General features: G+C 34.7%; 1 protein-coding gene across 1 annotated transcript in view; it reads right to left on the bottom strand.

Annotated features, from left to right (window-relative positions):
• Positions 1 to 575: 575 nt before the first annotated feature.
• Positions 576 to 24,912, bottom strand: part of Dnajc21 (DnaJ heat shock protein family (Hsp40) member C21) — a 25,989-nt gene continuing 1,652 nt past the window's right edge. The window contains exons 2-12 of the mRNA XM_005325646.4: positions 19,734 to 19,827; positions 18,050 to 18,173; positions 17,638 to 17,760; positions 16,950 to 17,254; positions 15,755 to 15,906; positions 12,506 to 12,593; positions 9,098 to 9,256; positions 8,645 to 8,687; positions 4,100 to 4,272; positions 2,078 to 2,153; positions 576 to 1,575 (exon numbers count right to left, since the gene is read on the bottom strand). Coding sequence (XP_005325703.1) covers positions 1,411 to 1,575; positions 2,078 to 2,153; positions 4,100 to 4,272; positions 8,645 to 8,687; positions 9,098 to 9,256; positions 12,506 to 12,593; positions 15,755 to 15,906; positions 16,950 to 17,254; positions 17,638 to 17,760; positions 18,050 to 18,173; positions 19,734 to 19,827 — 1,502 coding nt within the window. The 3' untranslated portion in view covers positions 576 to 1,410. The remainder of the gene's footprint in view (positions 1,576 to 2,077; positions 2,154 to 4,099; positions 4,273 to 8,644; positions 8,688 to 9,097; positions 9,257 to 12,505; positions 12,594 to 15,754; positions 15,907 to 16,949; positions 17,255 to 17,637; positions 17,761 to 18,049; positions 18,174 to 19,733; positions 19,828 to 24,912) is intronic.

The following is a 24,912-nucleotide window of genomic DNA, read 5'->3' as shown; positions in this document are numbered from 1 at the left end:
ACCAACACTATACATAAAGCTATCAGAAAAGACCTTGCTATTGAGGACTCTTAGTATTTCAGAGCTTACACATATTAACATTTCCTTCATTTGAAGATTTGAAGATATAAGATCAGGAATAATCACATGAAACAGAAAATACACATTTCAAGCTGGTGAATGTAAAATTACTTTCAAGACCAATTTAAAGAACGGAGTATTTATTCTAAACTTGACTCACCACTTATTTATATTGTGTATTTGGTCACACACAGTTATAATGATTCTCTATCTTCTTTTTGATTTTATAGTCACCACTGCTACAGAGTAGATGGCTTTCAAGTATCTGCCCTATCAAATCATCTTTCATTAAGAAAGCTTCTTTTCATTGAATGATGAAAAAAAAAAAAAAACAAGAAAGAAACTCAATGAAGAACAAATCCTTTGTTAAGGAGTCAGTAAAATTTGGAAACATCTGCTTGCTACCTGTTACATTCATAAACATCACCATGTCTATGGAGAAAGTGCCAGTTAAATTGATTTGCCTCTACCTCTACAATTCAAATCAGAATTAAAAAACAAAAAAAAAATGTATCTTATTGATAATTACCAAAGTTGATCTTTATTTATTTATTTATTTTTTGGCAGTACGAAGGGTTGAACCCAGAGCCTCACACATGCTAGGCAAGTGCTCTACTAATAAGTTACATCAAAAGCCCTTTTTATTTCATTTTGAGACAAGAAGATCTTGGTGAATTGCCCAGGTTAGCCTTTAACTTATGACCCCTCTTCCTGCCTCTGTCTCCTGAGTAGTGGAGATTACAAGTGTGCCACCACCATACTAGGCTTTAAGATATTATTCCTGAAATATAATCATACATGTTTAATTAGTTCCCACCTATCATTGTCCTTGAGGAAAAAAAAGAACAGAGTACTTGACAAATGCTTATTTAAAAATAATTTAAAAGTCAGAACTGGAGTCATGGTGTCAGGTGGAAAAGAATCCTAGGGTGATTTTTAAACGATCTGAGTTTTTGACAGATTACAAATCAAAACTTAAAAGCAATAAACAAATAAAAATACATAGTGTGAAATTACAAAATGAAGGAAAAAGGGGCATTTGTGTTAAAATAATTTAATTCTCCCTGTACATCTCTGTTCACGTGAAAAATTAAGGTACATACTTTACAATATTTACCTGTTTTGAGACATTCAAGTCAATTCAGATGGCAAAAGTAGAATTCAATCACTAGTGAAATGTTTAAAAATATATACATTAAACAAAAAAAAAGTCTTTATAAGATAAAAAATAATCTTCCACAATGCAATAAATTTCAGATCACTGAAATTTTAACTCTTTAGATGATTTCAGTTCAGTTTTTGGTTTCAAAATTTAGAGACAGTTAAAAAAAAAGTGTGTTGGCAGAATTTCTATCTGTTTTTACGTTTTTCTTTCTTGCTTCGACTACTTGTTACACTGGTTAAAGATGAAGATGGAGGTGCTCTTGCATGACCAGTAGCTTTCAGATGGTCAAAAAGTTTATTCCGGGATGGAAATTCACTATGGCAGGTTGTACAGCTGATAAGAACATCACTCTGAGAAGGGGAACAAAACATAAATAAAACAAGTGTTATCACTTGAGAACAGTGTTTAAACATCAAATATCTTCAAAATACAACTTAAAAAAAAAAAAAAGCTACCAAAACAGGTTCACTGAAAGCAGATATTCCTGGAATTTAAATCTCATCAACTAATACCATCAACTCTAAGCATTCTGAGATTTTCAATGGCATGCACCACACAAACTAGAGAACTTATGTATGCTTCATCATTAATCTTCAGAATTTGATACAGAGTTTAGATTACAATATAAAATAGTAACTATTCTAGTATCTAGTATTTCTAATGTACTTCTCATTTAGAAGAAAAAAATGATAGTAGTAGATATATAAATTCTGCCTTCAGCATGCAAAACCATGATGGATCCACATGGTGCAGATTGTTGGGGAAGGATTCACTCCATACACATTTTTATCTTTAGGACATTATGCTACTCAAATAAGACCCACCAAAAATGTGAATATGGTTTTGACCTACCAGTATTTGTGGTTCAGCAGGTATTTTGACAGATTTTTTCACATCTTTGGTTTTCTTTCCTTTGGGCTTAGGAACACTGGAAAATAAATTATTTAGCATAATACAAAATAATGTACCCTTTTTAATTGTCATCTTGCTTCAAGAACAATCAAAAGATGAGATGTACTTTAAAGGTTAGTTCATTAATTTTAATGGCTAATTTAATCTTCACATGGCCAATAAGCAGCTTTAAAAAGTACCTGCAGAGATTAAATTAAATAACAAATTTGGCACAAAAATTAATTTACTTAAAGTAGTTGAAACAAAAACAAAAATAATATCTCTAAAATATCTCTGAATATTTATACAGTGTATTTTAATAAAAAGCAAACCATCTTCATAACCAGTCAGAAGTAATGATGATCTATGATATTAAATGCGGTTGTACAAAAAACATCAAGTTCTTGAGCCTTATCATTCAATAATTTCATGGCAATATAAAGACATTATAATGCATTTTTCATAAAATTAAAATTTTCTCCATATAGGAAATTTACTTTCATTAACAAATGATGTCCTGATCTGGTGGGCTTTCCCCTGTACCCTTTAAACCAGAAACTGCCTGACAGAGCAGTCAGGGTTTTCCTGTTCTGCTTGAACTCTGAATATTTCTCTACACAATTTCCTCTATGAATCTTAAACAGTTGGATACAATACTTTTATTTTACTTATTTATTTTTATGTAGTGTTCAGGATGGAACCCAGGGCCTCACACATGCTTGGCAAGCACTCTACTGCTGAGCCACAAGACCAGCCCCCATATACAAACAGTTTTTAATGAAGCACTTTTCACTAAGTAGCCAGAGTGTCTACATCACTGCAGAGAAGCAGCAGAGCCCCTGCAGAAAGGTCTCAGAGTTAGGAGACCAGTTGAAGGGTGGCGTGGTAATGCATCTATCTCAAACCTACCATTTCTCAGCTCTACTTCATGGCCCACTCCTTGTACCCACCAAGCAGCCCAAGATCCCCTACAAGACACTCAAACCTCATGGAGACAGATGTTCTAGGTGCCTTCAAGTGACTAATCAGGCAGAAAGGGATTAACTGCCAGCTTTTCCACCTATAAACTCTTGTCTTTGGACAAGTTAACCTGAGATTCAGTTTTTCTCATTTGTCAAATAGGAACAAACACCTAGCATCTACCAGCTGTGTTGTTCCTTGTCCTCCTTTTCTACACGTAGAGCCTCAGTCATGTGTTTCTCTTTCACACTACTCTTCCTGAATTCCCCACACCCCTAAGTGCATTCCACTGCCCTATCACTTCAGCTCCAACACTGAGCTTTTTCACTTACACTGCCACTTTACTCTTGTACTTAGACTTTAGCTGTTTTTCAAGAGAACAAAAACCTGAGGCTACAAAAACCTGAGGCTACTGTTTAAATCCTTCCTCAAGGAATAAGAAACAACTCTGTATTCTAGAGGAACAGATAAGGATGGGGACAAGGAAGTCAGACAAGAAGCTAGGAGAAGGACTAGATCTCTTCCCTGAGAAAGACTTTCCTCTAATCCACCACTGAGAATTCTGGTAGCACCAGGACTCCAGGGTTTCTTTGAGCAGGAAGACCCAAGCTGCTGACAATGCCACGGGGCTGAACACAGCATGCTATCCCAAGCATGAAGATTTACTTGGTGATGCTCGAGGGGAATGGGGGGGGGGGAATAGACTCAAAGGCAGCCTTGGTCTCATTTGAATGTCAAGGGCAAAATAAAAACAAGGGCAGTGCAAGGAAAACTGGAACTGAATCAGTGCTTCTGGTCATGTTGCTGAACTGTCTGTGACCACAGTACTACAGGATTCTGTTTCTAACAAGCCTGACTCATTCCTCCCTCTCTCCCTCCCTCCCTCTCTCTCTGTCTCTATATCTATGTACTGTTATGTACAGTTTACACCTATCTTATTCATGGAAAGAAAATTTTGATATATAAAAGTTATCTTTATCATCAAATTCAGTAATTAGAAAATAATATGCAACTCTCACTTACCTTTTAGCTTCACTTTTTGGATCATCACAAGGTTCAATGGTTTCTGTGACATTGACATTTTCTTGGGGACTATCTTCCAATTCTTTGGCACTGTCTTGATTTAAGTTGATATTTTCTGGATCAACCTTTATTCCTTCTCCAGGTCCATTTTCATTACAATTGTCATCATAATTCTAGGTGAGAAAATATACATGCCATTACAAAACAAACATATCTAATACTGATTTCTTATAGTTATAATAAATTGATAAATGTCCCCATATACTCTAGTAGGTAGATTTCAGGAATTAAAAAGAAGAACTAGGTACATCAGGCAAGGAGTAGCTCCACTTCAGAGACCTTTAGAATATCGTTCTAAAGTACTCATTTAATTATATAAAAAACATTAGCAAAAATGGGAGAGAGAATTTTACATATTATGTCCAATCACAATTTAATGAGGTATATAGTATTTATATTTTTCCATATTTTCTATCTGATTAGCAATGAGCAACTATTTTTTATAGTTAGAAAACAAAACATTTAAAAGTGTAAATATTATCCCTAATTCTAACTTTAGAGATTATACCATGAGCTTATGTATGTAACAATAAAAAAATTTTTATAGGTGAAATGATTCGGTTATGAGAGGTGGAACCTAATCAGTGGATTAATCTACTGATGCTGATTAACTGGGTGGTAACTGTAGGCATGTATGGAGTGGTTAGAAGAAGGCTATTGCTGGCACAACTTTGGATTTTATATTTTGTTTCTGGTGTATACAACTCTCTGCTTCCTGATGTCATTTCTTGATCTGTTATCCTCCACCACGCCCTTCTGCTATGATGTTCTGCCTCACCTCCGGCCCAGAGTTATGGAGTTGGCTGACCATGAACTAAATCTCTGAAAATGTGAGCCAAAATAAAGTCTTCTTCCTTGCAGTTTTTCTTGTTGGGTATACTGGTCAGTTACTCAAAAGATGACTAAAACAGAATTTGGTAACTGACAAGCAGTGTCATTACTATAACTGACCCAACCACATGGTTCAGAAGCCTTTGGAGCTGGTTTTGGGGTGAGGTGGGGGAAACTTTGAAAAGTTTAGATATAGAAGCTGGAAAAGTTTTAAAATGTTATAAGTAGGCTTATGGGCAATTCTAGTGGGAGCTGAGAAGACCAGAATAATGCTCATAGAACTGTGGACAGTAAAGACTGGGCTCATGGGGTCTCAGAAGAAGAGACTCTAAAATTGAACCAGAGGTCATTCAAGTTATGTTCGGGCAAAAAAAGTTATATACACCTTGCCCATGTACTGAGATTTTTTATAAGGCTGAATTTAAAGATGATGTGCTAATTATTCTGGCAGAGAAAATTTCAAGGCAGAACAGCATTCAGGTGGTGGCATGGATATTGCTAGAAGCTTTTTAGATAAGTTTACTGTGATTAAGAGCAGAAAACAGACAGAAAAATCTGAAAAACTCTGGAGTTCTCATGGGGATTTCCGGAGAGTTCCTACTGGTTGGGGAAGTGCGGGAACTCCAAAGTAGCAGGCCAAGGCGGACAGTAAAGGTCTAATATACAACCGAATCAATCCAGCATCATCTTAATGGCTTGCCTCTCAACCAATACTATTGGCAAAATGCCAGGGGCCATATTCTGACTTGGCTATGGCTCTCCGCAAGCATCCAAGAATTTGCCTTGAGTCTCAACTGAGATTTTGGACTGGGACTTCTGGGCAAGGCTGAAACTGTTAAGACTATGGGAACGCTTGTAAATGGACTAAATGCATTTTGCATTGTGAGACAGGCATGGACAAAAAAAGGGGCATGGACAGACTCTTATAATTTACTTTTGAGGAAGGAGTTCAGAAGTTATGTGTTCAAATTTTAGTTACACCAAAGCTCATGTGTAAGACAATGCAAGAATTTTCATATGTGACATGATCTAACAAGAGGTGGAACCTAATCAGTGCATTAATCCACTGATATGGATTAACTGGGTGGTAAATGCAGGCAGGTAGGGTGTAGCTCAAGAAAATACTTCGGGATAAGCCTTCAGGGATTTGTATTTTGACCCCGAAGCAGCTCTTTCTTTCTGCTTCCTGGTTGCCGTTGGTTGCCGTGTCCTGAGCTGCTTTCCTCCACCATGCTCTTCTGCCATTAATGTTCTACTTCATCTTAGGCTCAGAGCTGGCAAACTATGGATAACTCCTCTAAGTGAGCCAAACTAAACTTTTCATCCTTTACATTTTTCTACCTGGGTTTTTTTGGTTATAGTGAAAAAAAAGCTGACTAAAACAATGAAAATCGTCTACAACAGCCATTCATCCAATACATTTGGCATCTCTTTATAATTCTTGCCCGAACCATTTATTATACTGGTGATTACAGAACAGTGATTTTCTATCTCTATTACTTATGCCACTTAAATTTGTACTAGCTCATATTTTTCTATAATAAAGTTTTCCCATTTCCATTTTCCCAACCTTTTTGTAAACTCAATATAGATTCATGAATTTTTTAAATAAAATCAATATGTAAAAATCTATCACCATTATTTCTTTTTATGACTCAAATTTTCTCACATTGGCAAGTTCTGTAAGCAGGGTCTTAAGGACTGATGACATATCCCTATGAGCTTTTTAGCACTTCCTTAGTTTCTAGTGTTAAGTGTTCTAGGCTCACCTTCCCTATCTCAGTCATGGAATCATCCATTTCTCCAAAAACCAAGCCTGCCTTTCTTTGTCAGAGAAAAGGAACTTAGAAACCAAGATGTGGGTGCTAACTTTGCTCACTGCGGAGGGATGTCACTACTTCTAGTTCATTGCTGTTTTAAATCATGAACTCCTACCAACATCTCTAATTCCAATCTTCCTCTCTTTTCCTTAATTTGAATTTATATTTCTTTTCTACCACAAAGAATCTAGTTTCTAACAGTATAATATATTTATCCACTATCTCTGTCCTATAATATAAAAGAGTTTCAGAAATACCTTATTAATACTACCAAAACCCAACTAAATTCAAGACTTAAGTTTCTTTGCAGTTAACTTTATCTTTTGACTATTATCTCATGAGTTTAGAAAGTACTTGTGTTCAAAATTCAAAACTTAACAACCACATTGAAAAGTTGAACTAATCCTTTTTTGTCAGAATCATTTGTTTCTATTTACATTCAGTTTTAGTCCTTTAGGTTTGAGGGCTTTGTTTTATAACTCTTTTTGGTTTATACAACTGGTTTTGTTCTTACTGTTATTTAATCATACAGAAAACCTTCCCAATTTGGAGTGCCAGAATTCTACTTGCTGCCTGCTTCTCTTTGGTCCATCAGTACATGTCTCTACACTGCCTTCCACTTCAAGAGAGCTTAGAAAATACCAGGAAAAGTGCTACATATAGAACACTTATCTGAACCTAAATAATCAGAAATTGTAAACAAGAGGTGCTATAAAGAAATATTAGCTATGGAAGGAAAAAATGGAGTAGTCATTTGAAGCATTTTGTCAATTAAGAAAATACTAACACAATAGAACCCATTCTCTGTGAATTATAACAGGCTTGTTTTAAGTATAAATTCTTCTTTGCTATAAATTCTGTCCTTATTCTAGTGGTATTCACACATATAAAGAAAAGAGAAAATGTTCTAAACTAGTGATTATAGGGTCTTTGAGTGAATGATGGTACAAGTAAATTTATTAAAAGAATATATGATTAGCTATGCTGCTTTATAACTGAAGCAAAAAAAGTTCCAAATTACAATTTAAACAGTGATTTATTTGTACTATATATCATTTTTGGAATAGGAAAGTGATAAAAACTACCTAACAGATTATTATAACCATTTGGATAAATAAGCCAAATCTAAACTTATGAGAAATTATTAATAGATTACCTAAATGTTTTTAAAAAACATTTACTGCTTACTAATATAACTAAGTTATATTAAAATGACACAAAATCAATCCAATTTGCTTTAGAACTACCAAATATCATTACTAAAATGGACAAGCTTGCAGTTTTTACAGGTTCCAGTGTCATCCATAAGATTGTGTTTGGCATGTGTAATGACACCATAATACTAAAGAATAATACTATAAACTGATTCTGAATACCAACTGTGAAATATTTAAACTTCTGAGTTATAGAAATATTTTCTCAATATATCATTATGAGTTTTTAATCAAATGTTCCTTCTCCAATATTTCATTGATGTTGTTAGCAGAATAAAATTAGAAGTACAATGATATTCTTAGCTTTAAATTTTAGTTGACTTGAAATCAAGTCCAATCATCAGATGTATCCACACTTTTTTAATATGGCACTCGGATAATTCTTACCAGGAGAGTTATACATATGAAAAATTTAAACCTAAAATAGCAATTTAGTTACATATATAGAAGGGGTGACGCAAGGGATAAAGAAAATACTTTCACTTCCTTTTAATCAATTTGATAACCAATATAAAATTATGGAATAAACCTACTCTCTTTAATACAAGCTAAATGGAATGAATGAAAGTTCTGTAACTTTATAAATGATATTTAATGTTAATAAAACCTTTTCAACATACCTGTGCCGGTTTTTGTTTCTTTTTCTTCTGTTTTTTAGAAAGCCTAAGAGCAAACATACATAAAAATGTTAAACAGTTGACTTTGTGAAAACTCACCAAGTGAAAGGAAGAAAATATTGAAATGAAATATTAGTGGTAAAGAAATATTTTAAAATATTTAATATTGTAAAGCACTAAAAATAAAAGCAAAATATTCATATTGTAACTTTTGAGAACAGCAGCAGTGGTTAAATGGTTGCCTAAGTATGTAACTGCTTTTAATATTGTCATAACATATTCTGTAAAAATTAGACCTGACATCATGTCTTTACCCACTTCAACCCGATGAAGTTCCATCAACTATAAGGGACTGAGAAAATATTAGCATAACAGAAAATTTTTAAGACAAAATAGCATTTAAATAATCTCTAAATGTGACAAATATATCTAGTGAAATTTAATATTAAAAAGTACTTTTGCTTTGGTGTATCTTCTATTTCTTCCTCGGAATTGGCATTCAATAGATTTTCATCTATATGAGATCCTGAAAAATTTTCTTCTTCTTCCTCCAATTGTTGTTTTAACAAGGCAACCATTTCCCGATGCTTCTTTGACTTTTCATGATTCTTCATGCTGAAAGAAGAATCTGATATGAGTAGCTGTACTAATGTTCATATATTCTCAGGGAAGTTGCTGGATGATTGCAACCAAGTTGAAATTGCCATATGTTTGGAATTTTTTTTACAGAGCAACAGAAGTTGGTCAGGACTGCCCAGATATTAAGGCCCCTGGGATCTCAGCACTCCCCTCATTTTCTTCCTTTTGATTTTTATATATTTTTTTCCTTCTTTTCTTGCAAAATTCTCTATTTGTTATTTTTCTCTTAATGCATGATTTTGTACCTTTATTTCAAGAAAATATTATTTTTATGAATAAAATAAAACAAAAAAACATTGAACAAAAGACACTATGAGAACAAAAAGGCAAGTCCCACAGAGGGAGAAAATATTTGCCATATGTGTATTTTTCAATTCTTGAAATTAAAGCTTTCTCCACAATTTCCTTTTAATCACTAAGTATTTGCTAAAAGTGGCTTCTGTATTTCAGGCCTTGCTACAGTCTTTCAGGGATCACTGAAAATGGAAAGATACACATTCTAACTTCAAAAGGAATACCCCTAGAGTAATAGTGATATGAAGGCTTGAAGGACAAAAGTAGTTTACTTTCTTTTGCTTTTTCAACAGCTGGTTTTCACCTTCTCAAGCAGAGTCTACCTTCTCACTCCTACTATCCTGAATCTAAGTTCAAACACATGTTTGAAACTATACAGAATGCTATTTCAATGTATCCACAGGCAACTAAAAAACATTTCACAAAACAGAGCTCAAAATATTAGAGTTAGATATACTAGAATGTAGGAGAGTTAGGCCTGGGATATAATTCAATAATAGTGCTTGCCTTGTATGCAAAGAACCCTGGGTTCCAACCCCAGCACTGAAAAAGGAGGAGGAAAGTAGGACACCTGTGTCACTCAATACTTCATGTCATCTGTTCAGACTTTTGACTTCCCAAATTTTGATTACTACTTTTCCTTCCAAGTAAAATTCTCTTTCAGAACAAAGCCCTTTGGATACATTAAGATGTAATCATTGTATTATAAATAAGTGCTCAAAATGATAAGGTCATGTCAAAAAGACATAAGAAGCTGGCCTGAAGGAATTCTGAGCACATCTATAAATATGTGATCACATTGACAAAAATTTACAAATTCAATAATAAAAGAAAATTAATAATAAATACATAAATAAGGTAGATAAATGGGAGGAAGAGAGGGTGCTTGTTTTTACAAGAGAACACCAAATGCTGATTAATAAATGCAGAAAGAGCAGAAAAGCATCATTTGGCAACCAACACAAGGAAGACTTACAAAGGTCGAGTATTCCTTATCCAAAATAAACATATCCTATCATAAGATATCTTGGGAATGGGATCCAAGTTTAAACACAAAATTCAGCTATGTTTCACAAACATCTTGTACAAATAGTCTGAGGTAATTTTATACAATATATTCAATGTGCCTGATTTTGACTAGGTCCGTTGCAATAAAGAGGTGCAGAATTTTCCTACTTTGGGCATTATATCTGCACTCAAAATTTTTGTTTAGGATTTGGGAGAATTTCAGATTCTGAATTTTCAGATTAGCGATACTCAACTCATGCAAGATGAAAATTGTCAATGGATGCTACATTTGTGGGGGTTTCTCCCTACAGATTAAACATGTTTCTAAGGAAAATTTTTGCAAGGGAAAAAAGTACTAATTCTGCAATAGAAAAAACTGAATAACACCTTGATTAGGTAATCAATATGATCACCAATGAAGAGGTGACTTTGTGTGTCCCCAGATATGAACCCTTAAGAATGTTATTAAGTATCCACCTGGGGATGCACAACTGGATCTAATTGTGAAGTAGCAAATCCTAAATAAGATATATTTAAGAAAAAGCCTTTTTTGGGGGCCATGGGTGGGGGCGATTTTACTCAGGGGTGCTTAACCACTGAGCTACATTCCCAGCCTTTAATTTTTTTTTTTTTTTTTTAAATTTTGAAACGGGGGAAGTTGCTTAGGGCCTTGCTAAATTTCAGGGGCTGGCCTTAATCTTGCAATCCTCCTGCCTCAAATCTTGGAAGTCACTGAGATTACAGGCATGTACCACTGTGCCTGGCTCTCAAGAAATAAACATTTTAAAGTTGTACTATACCTCCAAAATATAAATGGCATAAAAGATAAGTTAACTATTACAGATTACATAAGACTAGAGAGACAAATAAATCAAGTGTATGATCTTAGTTTGGATTCTGTACTGAAGCAGGGAATATGCTATATAGAATATTAAAAAATCAACTAGCAAAACTGGAATATAAGCAATAAATTAGATAAAAGTACTTCATCAATGTTATATGTCCGTAACATATCTTCATTCTTCCTATATCAGTAAGTATTTAGAGGTAAAAGCAGTAGATATGAAACTTGCTTTCAAACAGTATAGGAAAAAAGCTGTATGTGTGTGTGCACATGCATATGTGAGTAGAGGAAGCACATGTAAATGGGGCAAAATAGTAGCAACAAGTAAATAGGGTATGCCATATTTTATTCTTGGAACTTTTCTTTGGGTGTGATATTATTTCCAAATTAAAAAAATAATAACTCCAAAAAACTCTCACTACTACATTTTGTTTTGTTTTTTGCTTGTTTTTAACTTTTCTGCCTCTGTTTCTTTTAGTATTCTGCCAATTCTCCTTAGCATTACCCAGTAATACTTGTTCACACTGCCACAACCGCATTCTCATCCTTCACTCTCCTTTTACTTTCAGGCGTTATGCTTCTTTTCCCTAGTGGTGTGACTCTCATTTTCTCCCATGTACTCTCCTCCTTCTTTTATGATAGAATCCTTTTTAATGTTTCACTCTTCATCACTATTCCCACAAGATGAAGTGATTCCCTTTCAGTAAACAGACTCTTGGCAGGACAAGTTTAAAGTTCCTAGGCTGGTATTAACATCCATGGAATAGCAATGGTTAGACATTTGATGCCAATAATGGGGATAGATGATTGCAGTCTAGCTTCCTCAACTGTATGACTATGTCTTGTCTCAACAAGCAGAACTTCTTTCTGGAAACATCATGTGTATTTAAAAAGCAGATATTACATAGGAATGTTGAGATGAATGACAACTGGTACAACAGGCTTAACTACTGGTACAAAAACTTCTTCCTTCCCAGTAGGGGTTAGTATCTACTGCTGTAAGCAAAGTCTTTTAAGGACATTCAAAGTGTTACATTTTACCTCAAAAGAAAAGGTGAGTTCAATGATATTAAACTTACGCCTTTTCTGTCTTGAAAGATTTGTCACATGCTGGGCAGTAAAGGTCATCATAAAGCTCAGTATCCTCCGCCTCATCACTATCTTTACCTAAGAGAGGAAAGCCTATGGTAAGAATCCTATTTGGTTAGAATACAAACCTAAAGTAACAAATGATAAATGAATCTAAAACAAAAATAAAAACAGGACTTGAATTGGTCTTTCAAAAGCAACAAAAACTTTCAAATAAATCACCCTATTTTATACATTCTTTTCATAAGTATGCTCAGAAGATTCAGAAAATCTGTGAAGTCCTAAGTGGGAACTCAGTGTAGAACATCAAACGCCATTTTAATATTCAACCACAAAGCAGGTTTTTCAACACAGGTTTTTTACAACTGTGATCTACTCTGATAAGCTTAAACTTAGCTTACCACAGTCCATTATTACTGAACAGGTCTTAAAACAGTATATTATATGGAAAAGTTTAAACATTTTCTTTACAGCTCTTTTTATAAGCTTGAGGTTTTATTAAAAACAGAATAATTACTATCATTGTAATCCCATGAAATCCAAGTGACTAAGGAGCTCAAATGGAATTCTTCCAACAACAATCCCATATTCTACTTTTTAGGAAATAAAAAATAAATTAATGCCATTTGGGATTTATTATTACCAACAATAAAGATCCCAAGGTATCTCTTTCATATTCTACATTCTGGTTCTTTATAAGTAATGTTAATATAAGTCTGAAGAACTACTCACTGAAGTCACAAATACCAAAATACATCCTATTAGGGTTAATGTCCAGGACAGTAGTTCCCCTTAACCACAGGATTTATTCCAAAACCTTTGGTGGATACCTGAAATCACAGATACTACCAAATTATATAAATGAATGCCTTTTCCACCTTAACCAAGCACTTACCACAAACGGTGGCTGTAACTTGGCAGTTTGAAATTGAATAGTAAAACTAGTATGGATTGTTTTTCTTCTTCACAATTTCATAGTTACAAGATTCATTCTTACTTGATTGAATTCTTAGTAATCTCCGCACGACTTTTTTCCTTTCCTTAAATCAAAAACTTCCACCTTTTATTTTATTTATTTATTTATCTACGTTTATTTATTTAGGTACCAGAGATTGAAGCCAGGAGCACTTAACCACTAACCACATCCCCAACTGTTTTTTTTTATTTAGAGCTAGAGTCTCACTAAGTTGCTTAAGACCTCACTAAGTTGCTGAGGCTATCCTTGAACTTGAGATCCTCCTGCCTCAGCCTTCTGAGTTTCAATGGGATTACAGGCAACTTTTCATTTAAAGAAAGCACTTTATTAAGGCTTTTCTTTGGCATATCATAATTGCCAGCATTGTTAGTCTTGCATTTTGGGATCATTATTAAATAAAACAAAAGGTTACCTGACCAAAAGCACTGTGATATCATGACAGTTAATCTGATAACCTAGAGGGCTACTAAGTGACTATGAGTAGTATATACTCTGGAAAAAGGGATGATTCCCTTTCCAAATGGGGTGAGACAGAGTTGTGCAAAATGTTATCACACTACTGAGATTAATGCACAATTTAAAGCAAGTTATTTATATAATTTTCCATTTAATATTTTCAGACCACAGCTGACCAAAAGTAACTAAAACAATGGAAGGTAAAATCAAAGTGGGACCTACTGCACATGGTGTTATTTTCCAATTATGTGTGTACTTTCAAAATATCATATACATGAAATAATCTTTAATTAATCAGTTAATTTAGAATGCTGGATTTGAAGTAAAAAAAAATCTACATCTCAAAGTGGGTTATGATCTCAGGTTTATGCCAATCTCTTAGACTGCTACTTTCCTCTTCAGTAAAATGGATATGATTCCATTGGCAAAATCTACATTTAAAGGGTACTTCATGAGGATTAAGTGAGATCTTGTACATAAAAGGAAAATTATAGTATTTGCTGTTAAATGGATGGAACTGGAGACTATCATGCTAAGTGAAATAAGCCAATCTCAAAAAAAAACACAAAAAAACAAAGGCTGAATATTCCTCTCTAATAGGTGGATGCTAACACACAATCAGCATGTGTGCGGGGGAGAAGAAATTCACTGGATTAGACAAAGGGAAATGAATGGAAGAGAAGAGGGATGGAACTAGGAAAGGCAGTAGAATGAATCAGATATAACTTTCCTACACAACCCGTGTAACGCCACATCCTGTATAACTACAAAAATGGGAAGATATACTCCATGTATGTATAATAAGTCGAAATACATTCTGTCATGTATAACTAAAAACAAAATATAAAAATTTAAAAAAATGACCTTATAAAGTATAAAGCTGTGAATTAGGACATTTCACATTTATAAAGTGCTTTATAATTTTCAAAGCACTTTTTCACATACTATTTCTGGTTCACTAATAAAACATTTCATTTCCTAATTATTTTGAATGAATAAAAATTTGTCATTTTATCGTTCAGGCTATTAGTAAGAAAAAAATCACATTCACAGCTATGTGAAATTAGTATAATTTGGTTTATATAATTTTTATATAAATTATATAATTTTTATATAATTTGGTTTTATTTATGGAAATGCCAGAGGCAGTGTGGAAAATCAGATATACAGCTATTCTCAAAAATGCCAAAACCTCACTTTTGGCGTAGTCACTTGCTTATGATTTAATGATAGAGGCACAGAAATTATTCTGGAACACTAAGAGGAGCCTTTCTACAAAGTTAGAAGAAAGAGAAATAATTAATACATACCATACATAGACTTTTGCCCGTTTTTCTGGAAATAACTGCTATTACAACTTGACCTACTGTTTAACTGCATTTTCTTTGAAAGGCCAGTCAGTCACACTTCTGAATATGCTCACCTGTCATTACATTTAAGCAGCCAGAAATGGAAGTCATTTAGATTACAGACAAAATAACTTATAAACAAACTACCTGAACTAGACTGCTTCAATAGAGTACCTATGTGAGACCCATACAATTATTTTTAATTAAAAAAATTATATTAAAAATTGGGAGATGTTCTATAAAGTCCAGATTTCCAGCTTTACTTAGAAAGCAAACAAAAGAATGAAAACTCTGGCACAGTGCTGGCAATATCAGCTGGAATTCAAGGATCCTCTGGGTTTTCCCTTCCCTACTGTCCAATTCCTGGGTCCCTTTACTGGAACTTGTAGTGTTCTGAGTGTACATCCTTGCACACAATAAAATTTATTTCCCAAAATTTGTTAGTCAATAAAAATTACCATCTTGTCCATCTTTAAGCTCATGCTGCTCCATTTCATTATCATCTGATCCATCTCCAAACTCCTTTTCATATCGTGCTTCCATCTCCCGGAGTTCCTTTTCCAAATCAGCCACGGTCATCCAGCTCTGTTCTCTGTACTGTTCTGCCAGTCTAGATTCACAGAACAAAGCCTTACTCTGACAAGCATATCTCTACAAGGGTTTTACTCATTTCTTAGGCTTAAAAATCTATCCCATAGAGACCTTCTTCCTCCCAAGCTGTAATGCTTACAAACCTAAACGCTGTGCTTAAGTTAAATTTCTGGCAAAGTCGCTGAAACCTGTCACCTAGCTGGTTTTAATTGCTTTATAATGGGTTTTAAAACATAAATCTTTACAGCATGTAAAAAGTCTTCACATCACTTTAAGTCCTGAGTGTCAAATAAAATACCAATCTTCAAAAGATGACAGGTGAAATAAGTAGAATTTTTAGTAAGTGAATGACTTATAACAGAATACTACAATGTTCTGGACCCAAATGTTTACAGTTTACTCTTAACAACAAAACTTTAAAGAAACTGAAAAGAACTTAATATCTCAGGATATAACAGAAATGCAATGTTGCATGGTGGTTAAAAGCAAGGCCCTAAAGTAAACTTGGATCTTATTCCCAGCTCTGTGATTGACTAGGTATGTAACCTTGGGCTTTTTGTCTCATTTCTTCACAAGAATGAAGAGGATAAAAATTCTACACAGAGGGCTGCGGTTGTGGTTCAGCGGTAGAGTGCTCGCCTCGCACATGCGAGATCTTTGGGTTCAATCCTCAGCACCACATAAAAATATAAATAAGTGAAATAAAGGTGTTGTGTCCAACTACGACTAAAAAATAAAATTAAAAAAAAAAAAGAAAAAAATTCTACACAGAATTGCGGTGGGAAAGCAATCAGAACAGGGCCTTGCACACAGTAAGAATTCAATTAACATTAGTTACTATTATATTTATAAGAATCTATAAAGCACTTCAAGTATAAAGGGCCTCTAAAGAAAAATACCCAAATTAAAATGAAAATGTTTTCATAATGGGTGAAAACATTCTACCTAATGCCAGGATTAAATCACAATAATGACTGAACATGACATGAGAACCCAAAATCTGGTCTCTGCTGATGCTGCCCTTTATCCCTCCTAAAACTGAGAAAGGAGCCAGTCACATACTTTGCCTGCTTTAGTTTCTGTTGCCGTCTCATCTCCTCAGCCTTCCTTGCCTTCTCTGCATTTTGTTCCTCTACAAGCTTCCGATGTGCCTGCACTCTTTTATCTCTTTTCCGGATGAAAGCTACCAGCTGCCGAACAAGCTCATTCTTCTCTTTCCTTGCTTTGTCTCGAATCTTTTTGTTTTCTTTTTCCATGGCTCGTTTTTCCCAGCGGTTTGAAGCTTGCCGTGTATCATATTCTTCCTTCCAAGCAAAATTCTTTTGGGTGCAGAAACTCTGCCAATAAGCGTAGAAAGGGTGGACTACCTAGTGACAAAGAAAATAGGTAAATTCTACTTTTTTTAAAAAAAGCAGTAAATATTAATGATCCAAAACATCCCACTTTCTTTTTTCATATATATATATAGCAATCCCACTAATCAATGCACAATCCTTTTAAGGATTTAAACTACTCTTCAACAGATTTAAGAAAAAAAGAAAACAATCTTACTGGCCAAAGAAAAAGATTATGGTCCATTTACAGAAAAAGCAAAGAGTGTGGCTCTGAGAGAACAGCATGTTCCTTCAAAAGGAGAGAGGATAAGAGAAGTCGTCATAACACAGGACTAGGACTCATTTCTTTAAAAATCAGAAAATGGGAAAAAGAGTAATAAATGCTAATTATAAAATGCAATGCGCTTGTCTTTTACCGTATCATAGTCACTCTGGGAGTCTCCAAAAGTTGGGAAATCCTCAACATTCTCCTCTAACACAGATTCCAGTTCTTCCTTTGCAATCATTTCAAAAACACTACGATACACTGTGTAAAAACCCTAAAAAAAAAAAAAAATCAGAAACACAAATACTTAATATTTTTATAGTCTAATCACAAAGAAATATTTTAAAATGTAAGATGAAAAACTCTTCACATTGAAAATTTATAGAATTCAGCTCTGGTCAATGCCAGTACATTTAGTATCAATTGGAAGTTTTTATGTAAATATGAAGGCACTGAATTTTAAGGGTTCAAAATGAATACTGCTTCACTTTTTATTTTAGAATACTTTTAAGAATTCTCTATTTGAGTCTTACTTAAGAAATTAAGACTTTCACTTATCTTACCTTTTCATCGTCTCCATAACCAGAATAACAGGTAACAGTGAAATAGTGAAGCAAATCTAAGCTGTCATCTTGGTATTCTCCATCAAGCCCTCCTTTAAGTAAGGCCTCTCTATGATTATCATACCTTAAAAATACAAAAATAAAAAATAGGCACCGTTGGTGAAAGCTAAATAAATAAGAATTCAAAGGACTCCTCACTACATACCAACTAAAATGTCAGTATACATTTCAATGTGTCCAATATACAACCAATTTTAAGGAAATATTAACATGAAAAGACTTAAGCCTTTTAAAAAACTGTGCTATAGCTCCTAACTTTATGTAATATTAGCCCATGTGAACAGAGAAATTTAAAAAGCCAGTAAATTTCTATGATTCTCCTAGAAAGCTGCATTTGCATAGGAAAGAAACAGTACAAATAAAGACAATATTGGACACAATTTGGTCCATAAGTAAATTTGAGAATTTACCAAATTGCAAGATAAGACTCTTTTTATGTTTAAGTAAACTTAAATCTATGAGCTTTATACATACATAATTACTATTGATATTAACTCTGTAAAGGTAGTTACTATCATCACTGTTTAATACAATGGAAAACTAAATTTCAGTGATATTAAAGACTGTCCATGATCATAAAATCCACAAACAGTATCATCAGAATTCAAAACTAGGTCTCCTGCACTGGGCAAATCAGGTTCCTGCCACTATATGGTACTCCCTCAAGGCAATAGGAGAGCTACCGGGCAGAAGCTTTATGTAAAAAGACATGAAAGTTCATGGGTCAAGAAAACAACCTAAATTCTAGAGAAGAGGCTTTAAACAAGAGGAAGTCAGGGAGGAATCTGAAAAGTTCCAAGAGGAAAGCAGAATTTCTAAGGCCAGATCTCCAAATTATTCAGGCAGTGAAAAGTTTAGGAATCTCTGATTTTCTTATAAAAGACAATTTTATAGAATTTTCTTCACAATCTCTCTTTGAGAGTCAGCTGTTATGCACAATGCTGAATGCACAGACAATACACAGTAGCACTAAACACCACCTTCACTTTGTAACAGCAGGATCTTGCATGTGTGTGTCAGGGTTTAAAACTTACCACTTGTAAAAGGTTAATCAAGAATCTGAAAACTCATAACTTTCAAACATAGAAACTTTTATTTAGAAATGAAATTAAATTATCTAGTAAAAGTGTCTGTCATAAATATAGAAACTTAACAAATATCTTCACATATTTTATGTAAAATTCTTGTATTAAACACTCTTGCTTTTGTTTATTTGAAACAAGTCTCACTTTACTGCCTAGGTTGGTCTTGAATGTGAGATCCTCCTTGCCACCCAGATCTACCTAATTTAAGGACAAGTCAGTCTTATTCCTGTTGGACATCAGGAAATTTGTCATACACCAAAGGGACCAAGTAATAAGAAATCACTTAAAGTAAAAAAATTAAACTACATAAAATCACCAAACTTTGTTTAATCACTTATTAAACCAGACAGTAGCAAAAAGTATCTCCAAAGTTCCTTCCTACCATAATACTGCATTTTACATAATGAATAACTGATAAATGCTTCAGAACACACTGAAACCATCTAGTGTATTAATTAAAAAAAAAAAAAAATCAAACCTATATTGATGATCCCTTCCAACAAAATAAATGAGGATGGGAAAGACAAGGTGATGCTTACCATGCTCTTTCCTGAGGGTCGCTCAACACATCATATGCTGCTTGAATTAATTTAAATTGTTCAGCTGCTTCTGCGGCGTTATCCAGATTTTTATCTGTTAAAATAAAGTTACAAAATTCCATTAAAAAAAGTAGAAGGCAGACTGTCAGGGAGAGTCTTCCATCACAAATGCCAAACAGATGAAGAATGTATAAAATAAAGAAAAATAACTAAGAAAAATAGAAATCTACGATGACAGTTGATAAGCAGCAATCTGTCACAAGCATCTATAAGTCTTGGTGTTATCACTGAATCTTCAACCTGGAATCCACAAATAGAAAACCTTAAGTAGCATACATTTTATTTCCACAATGAGAAAAACATTCCAAATCAGTTATATAAAGACTGTTATTTATCTAGTATCTCGTGCTAGATTACATTTAGTGTTCATATTTTTTTTGTCAGTATATACCAAAATAAACTTCATAAAATTAAAAATATACAGATACTAATTATTCTTCCCTTAGCTGTGGATTCTGATAGCATCTTTGTTTCAGGTGGTAGCTGGCACTCAGTGATCTCCTCCTCTAGGCACTCATATCCTATGCTGTCTGTTCCCTTCCTCATTAGTAGGGTTGGTCTCAGTGACCAACAGCAGGGGCAGGAGTAATAATACATCCTATAAATGATGAGGTTATGAAAGACTGTAGTTTCTATCTTGAGCTCTCACTCTCTCTGGGCATAGTTTAAAAATGCCATAGCTGAGGAACCAAACAGCCTATGGAAAAGTTCATGGGGTAAAAACTGGAGGTTCTCAGAGCTGTAGGCACCTTGGGCATGCCAACAACTACATGCATTAGCCTGGAAATGAACTGATTCTCTCAGTGATCATATAACCTCACAAGAAGCCCTAAGCAAAAAATCACCCAGACAAGTCATTCCCAATTCTGAGTCTCAGAAACTTGGGAGTCTATATAATAAATAGATGTCTGCTGTTTTTGTTGCTTTATTAATTTGTCTTGTAGCAATAGAAAACTAATACATTTGAAAGGAAAGTATTTTAAGAATATCAAAGTTCTTTAAGCTATAACTCAATACTTATCTTCTAAGAGGTTAGATAAAAGATATGATGACAGATATATATTCCCTAAATACTATCTGTATCACTGACTCTCAAAGGCATCTTACTACTGCCTTTTCTCAGATCTCAACACAATGATCCTAGTCCTGTAGGTTGCCTTCTACTCAACACTTAATACTGACAATACTTAAGTGTGGCAATTTGCCATGGCTGTTTTTACTGATGCTTTAACACAAAAAGCTTTATAGACATTTTACAATCATGGTCTTTTGTAAAAGTGAAAGAAATCTTATATTAAGTAAAAATTATCTCTATCTTTGGAACCTCTCTGTATATGAGAAGTAACACAATCTGATAGTAACTCAGCTAGACAAGTGCTGAGTTTTTCAGCCAATACCCCATCTCCCTACCCACTTTTTCTCTGCACTGAGTACTCCCACTTCTTATGGCACATCAGAATCCCTTATTTCCAATATAGTCTAAGATAGGCATAGATAATCAATGAGCCACTTGTTACTTCTGAAATATTACACTTTTAATCACTATAACCAATTACATTAATTCCTAAGTAGCAGCATACTATCATACAGAATTAATGGTTGGCAAAGGTTTATATTTTTTTCTTTACTGACAAGTCTATTAACTGTACAATCAGTTACTTTCATAAACTCAAACATAGGATTTAATCCATTCTGTGACAGACACTATAAGTTAGATCATTCAATACCCTCTCCTCCTTTTCTCTTTAGTCTCTACTGGAGGTGAGGGGCGTGCAGGGGCTGGATATACACAGATACTTGCTTATCCAACCACCCTGGCTGGTAGGAACAGCCTTGTGACAAAGTTCTGACCAATGCAATGAAAGTAAAGTTATATTTTCTTCCTCCTTCCTCTTTTTTATTGTCTTACATATAGATGTAATGGCTGAAGCTTCAGCAGCTATCTTGAGATCAAGAGAGAAAAGTCAAGAGATATGCAGTGACATTGAACATTTTTTACCAAGCTCATGAAATAAAGTATGTTGGTAAAGATGTCTTATGGTAATAAAAATAAACTGGTTAGGCTTTCTGTTACTTCCGATGAATCTAGCAATTATATCTTGTTGTGACCCTTTTGCAATCAGGTTCTAAGTAGAACAGGACACACGGAGCTCTGTTGCAATTATTTGATATTTTGACTATCACTCTGTAACAGATATTCCCAGTGGCAATATACCCAGTTAAAAAATTTCAGACTTTCTTTTTTTGTGTGGTTATCAGGTGGCAAGTTTTAGCCACTAAGTGAAGACTCTCAGGAAAGACACTGTTCCCTTGAAGAAAAGGGACCTGGGTGACACAGTGTGCCCTTAAAGTATTAATTGTGTCCTGCCCAAAGCTAAGGTGTAAGCTTACAGATGAAGCCATACTCAATTTAAAAATGTGGCAAAGACTGCTGGCTACCTTCTCCTTCCAGTTAACCCTGATTTTAGATACTTGGCCCCAGAAATAAAGAGTTCATTTCTCAGCCTCCCTTGAAGCTTGGGTGTAAACAGGTAATTAAGCTCTGGCCAATAAAATCTATAAAAATATTATACAGCAGCTTTTAAAACTCCTTAAAAGGTAACTAGCACACACTCCTTCGCTTCCTTTATTCTGTCCTCCCTTTATCCTGTCCTCCCACAAGCTGCTATCTTGGATGATAGGTGAGCAAGCCATCTGAGAATTCCTCAGCAGAAAGTCCAAAGGCTTCATGGTTGAAAACAGCTATTCCAGGCTCCAGCTGTCTTATCTCTGTACCTCTACACAGAAAACAATTCACTTCTGTTTTTGAGGCTTTACTGCCTAAACTTGATATAAGGATTCAAACCCTAGGGTGAGGACTATGGAGCAGGTCTCCAATGGACTTATCACACAGCTGGAGCTCTCAGGACAGGCCTCCTCCAGATTTCTGGTCATGTAACAACTTTTTGGATTAGCCACTGTAGCCAGCTTCCCATCACAGGATGTTGAGCACAATTCCAATACCCCTTCAAGGTCTAGCTACAAAGAGTTATGAGTTCTATGTCTTCACCAAATCATTAAAAACATGTTCAAAAGGAAAAGAATAAGGACAGAGTCCTGTAATGTTCTGGCATTTTCCAATATTCACTTCAATATTCATCAAGCACACCTCAAGTAGAGATCCTAAACAACCAGAGCATCACAATCTAACTGGCCTACACTTGTTCTCTGGCATCCTAGGACAATTGGGAGAAATTTTAAGTCTGAATTTTTTTTTTTTTTTTGGTCAGACAAAAAGAAAAAAAAGAAGTCCAAATTAAATGACCTACAAAAAGCCAGCAACTGAATCTTCCTAAATACAACAAAAACAGGTACCTGTAAGAGAGGGGGAAAGATGTTTATTTTTCCTTTTTACCAGTATTATACCTTGTCCTCCTCTTTTGTCCCATTCTCTTCTTTCCTCTCCTGAAGAAGTCTAGAGAAAGCTAAAGCTTTAATTAAACACACAAAACCCACGAACATACTGTCTAAAAATACAGTCTCATCTCTTACTAGAGTCATTTTCTTAAGTAATTTTTTTCAATCTGTCATATGGCTTTCTATTTCACATAAATATATCAAACTCAAATCTAAGTGTAATAAGGTAAACAAGCAATAATAAGGCAAGTTTACATTTTCTATATGCGAAAGTCACATGTATTACAAATCCAGTCACTGGAGTTTAAGTAGTTCATTATCACGCTATCTTTGTGCTTTTCTCTTCTCACATTCACTCTTCTGCCTCCTCCTTAACTTTTTGACAGTGCCTTCTAGAAGATTTCAAGGGTACCTTTTAAACCTGGCCTTGGCTCCCTGAAAACACTCTACAGGCCTCTTGGCTCCTCTTTCCACAGCGCTCCGACAGCAGGCATCTGCCTGGCCACTGATCCTTTACTCTCCCAACAGGTAAGAAGTAGCATTCCTGTGGGTTATGAACTCCCATTTTTACCCCGTATACAGATTGCAGAATCACATCGGTTGAATCAAATGTATGAAATATGATATGTCAAGAACTATGTAATGTTTTGAACAACCAATAATAAAAATTAAAAAAAAAAAAAAGAAGAAGTAGCATTCCTTTGAGATTCAGACCATTTGGCCAATCATCCTCTTCTCTTCATCACTGTTCAACTGTCTTCCTGACTCAATGAAAAATTTGGTACCTGGCTCAGAGATTTCATATCAGTTTAGTGATTTCAATTTCTTGACCTCCTGGCCTCCATACCTCTGGTCTTGTGCCTTCCATTACCCACTCCCAACAATAGTCTGAGAGAAACTTGAAAAACCTGAATCTATCATTCCCCTGCTTCCAGGTCCTTGATGGCTTCAGGTCCCAATGCCCTCAGGCTAAAGCCCTACTCCAGTTTACCAAAACTTCAGGACCAGCCCTGCTTACCTGGCCATGTTCATCTCCTCCTCATGTTCTCTCCTGTCTTTCCCCTCAGATGTCACTTCTTCAGGGATGCATTTTCTGAATGGCTCTCTCCATCTCTGCTCCCCGCCCCCACACACACCTAGTCCAGAGTGAGTACATGGACTCATAAGCACCTTATATTTGTCCTCATACAACCCCCTTCTCACACCATACTGAAAATTGCCCATTCCTACCTGTCTCTCCCACTGAATGCAAATGCCACCAGGAAAGGGTCTTTCCCACCCTGTTCACAGAGCTCAGGAAATATAGTCACTGATGAATTACTGAAAGCCTGCCTTCACAAAAGGGATCTCATAGGTGGAATTATTGATCCCACTGGAAATTATTCTCAGCTCCTCCATGAAAAAAAAATAATTTTTTCCTTCTCTTTTTAATAGCATAAAAAAACAAACAAACTTTCTATATCAAGGACACATTATTCTCTGAAGCAAAGCTTAACCCCAGAAATATCTAACACAATGCCCTGTGCATAAAACAAAATTAAACATTTGAGAAACACACTTAACAGAGCAAGCAAACCAAAATCATGTTTCTGTGGGAAAATAGGAATATACAAACATTTTCAAACTTAAATGTATTTAGGATGACACAAACTATGCAGTTAGTTCCTGACAATCAGTTCCTGCATTCATTAACATGTGCATACTTATTCCTTTCTTCCTCACA

This window comes from Ictidomys tridecemlineatus, chromosome 1 (genome assembly GCF_052094955.1).
Source record: "Ictidomys tridecemlineatus isolate mIctTri1 chromosome 1, mIctTri1.hap1, whole genome shotgun sequence".
Lineage (NCBI taxonomy): Eukaryota > Metazoa > Chordata > Mammalia > Rodentia > Sciuridae > Ictidomys > Ictidomys tridecemlineatus.
The sequence above is the reverse complement of the archived record's forward strand: the minus strand, read 5'-3'. Positions and strand labels throughout refer to the sequence as shown.